The sequence below is a fragment of the Dipteris shenzhenensis genome, chromosome 27, assembly GCF_047967505.1.
Source record: "Dipteris shenzhenensis isolate YYH24624 ecotype China chromosome 27, Dip_SZ_1.0, whole genome shotgun sequence".
Classification (NCBI taxonomy): Eukaryota; Viridiplantae; Streptophyta; class Polypodiopsida; order Gleicheniales; family Dipteridaceae; genus Dipteris; species Dipteris shenzhenensis.
The window spans coordinates 6,825,382-6,830,183 of NC_141622.1; the positions used below are offsets into that span (position 1 = coordinate 6,825,382).

The following is a 4,802-nucleotide window of genomic DNA, read 5'->3' on the forward strand; positions in this document are numbered from 1 at the left end:
CCCTAACTTTGCCCTGACCCACCCTAAGGAGACTTGTGCACAATTCCCTCCTGAGACTGAACACTAGCATGGAGTCATTTTTCTAAATGGTTGAGGGCATGGATTAACTCATTTCTCTCATGTAGAGTAGGGGAGATAACCATCATGGGCGATGTGGATCTTAGGAAGGAGTCATTTTTTATCAAGGTTTAAGGTGAACCTTGTCTATGACCATGCAGAACCCATAATATCAAGGAGCACAATAGTTTTTCGTAAGGGTATGTGATCTAGGTGAGGTTAAAAGACAATATGCTATTGCAAGTAGCATGCATTTTTGTTCCAAGGCACGGTGACCATGTGGCTTTGGCAGTGCACGAAAGACTGTGCTCATGGAACTCAGAACTTTGGCAACGGCCATCAAAATAGCGTGTAAGGGGAGCCTATAGTTTATTTTTATTTTTTTCACACCCACTCACAGACCTACGGGGTACTACGCTGACAAACGGCAGAGGAGCTTCTCGAGGGAATCGAATGCGAGCGGCCCGCTCAAGTGGGCAAATGCCCAAATCACGTGAGGTGGTGCAAGGGAGCTCTAGAATGGGACTTGGGTGAGGACAGGGGCACTTTCTAGCTGGAAAATAGAAAGGCACAAAAAAGATGCTCTCAGGCAATGCTATGACAGGCAACGTTTGTGCAACACATTATACGACCTTCAATTTTCACAACGCATCAATCACCTCACGTACGCCTTCAAATTCCTCCTCCGACATTCTCATCCGCCAGTCGCTCCCCTCTCCAAGTTTTGTTTTGAGAGCGCTCTTGTTTCTACTGTTCCTCTCTACTTTTAGCAATCCATTGCAATCTTTTTAGTTGTTTGTTTCCCTGCTGTTCTCGCAGCGTTCTTCTCGCAGCAACAGCCGTGTTGACGTCGTCGTTGAGATGTTGTATGCTGAACTTCCTATACGATATTGACTGCGGCCTCTTGTTTTTCTTGTTATTGGTTTCGTTGCTCTTGAGTGAAGGTTGTCACGATAATATTGTTGTTATTGCTGCTGGTCGTGCTGTTTTATCGCTTTGGTACTGCCGGTGATGATTCTGTAGTTGATCTCTGGAGTCTGAACCTCCTATCTGTCCATCTGTCAAGCTCTGTTCCCTCCGTCGCCACGTTCCCTCGCCAATATTACCGTGCCTCGTGGATCCAGAAACGTGATTTGCAACAAAATAGCCCAGCGATCTTCGCGGCAATCGGACAGCTGCTGCGGAGCTGGTAATCTCGTTGCCATTCCTTAATTATAGCAGCAAAATATAGAAAGCCCCACCTCCCTGCAAACGCGCACGATCTCCAAGATCTCCTTCAGACACGAATGCATTCTTCACGTGCTCACCTTGTTCCCGTTTAGTAATCCGTGGAGTAAATCTCGCCAATCGGGTCTACCACAACCCCGTAGATCAAGTTAAGAAGCATCAAAGAATGTCGAGAGTTATTAGGACCTACAGATGCGTCGCTTAACAGCGGTAGCCAGTTGTCATGCAAATGAAAGTCGATTGCCGGTATGCCGTTGCCAGAACTCCAAGAATATACATAAACTCTTGAGAACTGTTCTTTTGCACACCGAAACAAAGTAGCGAAACATTTCCGGAAGAGTCGCCAACCATCGGTCCAAATAGAAACAGATCTTGATGCTGCTAAGCTATAATCTTCTAAAAAGGAAGGGTCTCCCAGTTTACGGGACGTCGACTTTCTTGCTTCTCGTCATAATTTGTTTGGTAGGCAAGGTGCACTTCTCAGATTACCACGTTGCCGGGAAAGGACCCGAGTGGAAACAATGGTCATACAAGGGTAGACTTCTAATCCAGAAGGGCGATTTTGCTGCAGGTTCCGTCGCGAAGTGTTGGAGACCGTGTGCCGTACCGTGTTACCGTGGTCTTCAAAGCAGAGTCTCGAGGGGGACGAGAGTCTACGTATTTTCAGCTTGCGTCTCCTGCAGCATTGTAGGTGGTAGTCAGTTGAATACGATAAAGTGGGAAGTGCCATGGCCGGTAAATGCATTCGGCAATCTCATTCTTTCAATCGTGAGTATACCGATCCTTCTCCATCTCGCAGTATATTATATATAGTAGTGGGAAATCTTACGACTCACGAGGGCAGCATATGATTGCTATAAATCGAGTTATGGAAGCGAGAATCATTGACGCTGAGTCCCCTCCTGTAGGAAACGGAGTTTCTACCTTTCTGCCGCCTAGTCACGGTATCGAGAAGAAGGTTAACCATCTTGGTACTGAAATGGAGCACCGTCGTGCCTCATTGTTTGCAAGCCAACTTGCACGATCACTAGGAGGGCTGGTGAGGGACGACAGCAGAGGGCGCATCACCGAAACACAGACGAGCGAGAAGGCCATAAGGAATTGCTCAGCGTCTCAATGGCCGATAGTCTCCTTCTCTACTGTCATGAACGGACGCTTGGGAACATCCGCCGGAGCAGTCTCTGATGATATGAGGTCTCCAAAGACCATCGCTTATACAGGCGACGCATCCGTGCTTCTGAATTGTGCACCAGGAGAGAATGGTGCTGCCAGGCAATTTACGGTGACCAATACCGATTTCGGAGAGCTGATGCCGAAAGATGGTATGTATGACGCTGGTGAAGGCGGTATCTGTGGCTTTTCGCAGCCGCAAGAGGTGTTTTCGACCGGACTTCCGTTAACCACCAATACCGGATGTAGTGTCAGTCCTTACGATACGTCATCTCTCGTCTCTCAACACGAGGAAGCCTCTAAATCTGCAAGCTCGTGCATTCGAGAGACCAAGAGCTGCTCCTTCCTGGGGACAAAGGAGATGCTATACATGACAGCGGCGCTGCAGCCCGTGAATCTGTCGGAAGAGCTGATGCGTAGGCCAAGGAGGAAGAATGTGAGAATTTCGAGCGACCCACAAAGCGTGGCGGCAAGGCATCGGAGGCAGAGGATAAGCGACCGGATAAGGATATTACAGAGGCTAGTGCCAGGGGGCATAAAGATGGACACGGCGTCGATGTTGGAGGAGGCCGTGCAGTATCTCAAGTTTCTGAAGATGGAAGTGGAGACGATGGAGGCTATAGGCAAGACGCTGCATATTCCCGCTTCAGCAGGAGGATTGAATATAGCAAAGCAATCGGAGGGCATGACCAGCTGCAACAGCTTTCCACCGATGGATCATCCTGCAGCTTTTCGGCCCACTTCTTCGAGCTGTCAGCTTCTTCCTGCTGTTAATTCTGCTGCTGCTCCCGCTACTCACGATCCTCCGTTGCTTCCCCTTGACGACAATTTTACCTTATTTTCTTAACAAAAACAGGGCAATCTGTAAGTTGTCTACTGTGTTACGATGCGCTGTTCTACCAATCTCAGCTGGATCTTTCTGTTCCATCCCGCATGATTCAATGTTGTCATCCACGTTAACGTAAGCATCTCTCGTTCATCATGCTGAAGCCGTTTTGCAAAATGCGGCATTAAAGTTTACAATACAAAAAACAAAATGTGGAATTTTTCAATGACAAACCTCGTTAGAAGATCAATGTACCTCGGTCCTCATGTAAAAGCAGTAGTAAAAGCCATAAGGATAACATCACCAAAGTCCAAATTTATAACATCGTAATACCCTTCGACACTACATAGAAATAGCCTTTCCTAAGAGGCAACAAACATTTAATAAAACCTAAAAGCTTTAGAAGTTGAGGGACTATCATCCACATAAAGCTAGCGAAAAAAATTGTAGAAGCCCCTTGTTTAAGTCCTTTTAGTAAATTAATGGAGTGTAGTGCATCCAACATAAACCTTTCCTCCATGCTTTACATGTCCATCTTTTTGGATACTAGCGTACTATAGATATAGCACATAGCAATACTAGCGCAAAAACTCATAAGAAGCAACAAGGTACTCGAGTAATCTTAAGAGGAGAGCTTACAACCACATCTACTAATAAGGAGACATGCATTGAAGTATAAACTCAGAGTCTCGACTACACAAAAGAGGCACAGAGTGCAGTGTAGCCAACCTAGCCTTGATTAAGTTAGCTACCATTGAAGACATCGAATTGCCGAGATGTTGAGCGTTGCCACGCCCATGCAAAATTTTCCATCTATGCTAGTGCAACATCGTGCCACCCTTAGGTTTTCATTATTGATGTTTCATTTCTCTATGCCCAACACCTCTCTATTGCTTCATAGTAGATGTTGCATTATTTCTGTCACATATCCTAATATTTTTTCGAGTGTCCTTGTAAAGAGAGGCAGCAGGCCATCATCTTGAGGTTGAATCTTGTGTGTGTATGCATGTGCACATGTGCCTCTATGTGTGCATGCGTGCGTGTGTATGGGGGTCGTTGTACACATGAGCACTTATGTGTGCCTATAGGTGTGTCGAGTGTAGGTGGGCGGGTCCGTGCTCAACAAGCGCTCATGCGAAGAGAGCATGTGCACATGTGCCTTTATGTGTGCATGCGTGCATGTGTATGGGGGTCGTTGTACACACTTATGTGTGCCTATAGGTGTGTCGGGTGTAGGTGGGCGGGTCCGTGCTCAACAAGCGCTCATGCGAGAGAGAGAGAGAGTGTGTGTGTGTGTTTGTGTGTGTGTGTGTATTAATATAAAAGGGAATATCTTTTAGTTTTGTATAGAAAAGACCTATGCATCAAGGTATTGAACACATGCACGTAAAAACTGCATCTAGTAGTAGCATGTACAACACAATTCGTAAGGCTTGGGATAATGGCACTCTTAGCATTATTACAACCTTCAAGATCCAAATAGTAAGGACCATAACAAGTACGCTAGTTTATATACGAAAGC

The 4,802-nt window shown here is 46.3% G+C and overlaps 1 protein-coding gene across 1 annotated transcript; it reads left to right on the forward strand.

Annotated features, from left to right (window-relative positions):
* Positions 1-800: 800 nt before the first annotated feature.
* LOC147883802 (uncharacterized) lies at positions 801-3,356 on the forward strand. The gene is made up of 3 exons (XM_087398632.1): positions 801-1,246; positions 1,856-2,052; positions 2,193-3,356. Exons 2-3 carry the CDS (start codon positions 2,013-2,015, stop codon positions 3,299-3,301), a joined length of 1,149 nt encoding a protein of 382 aa, XP_087254758.1. The 5' UTR covers positions 801-1,246; positions 1,856-2,012; the 3' UTR covers positions 3,302-3,356.
* Positions 3,357-4,802: the final 1,446 nt, after the last annotated feature.

Excerpts from the sequence above, each read along its gene's own strand:
- LOC147883802 (XM_087398632.1), top strand. The coding sequence starts at position 2,013 with ATGGCCGGTAAATGCATTCGGCAATCTCATTCTTTCAATC. Across the intron at positions 2,053-2,192 it reads GCAATCTCATTCTTTCAATC|GAAACGGAGTTTCTACCTTT; the intron begins GTGAGTATACCG and ends CCCCTCCTGTAG.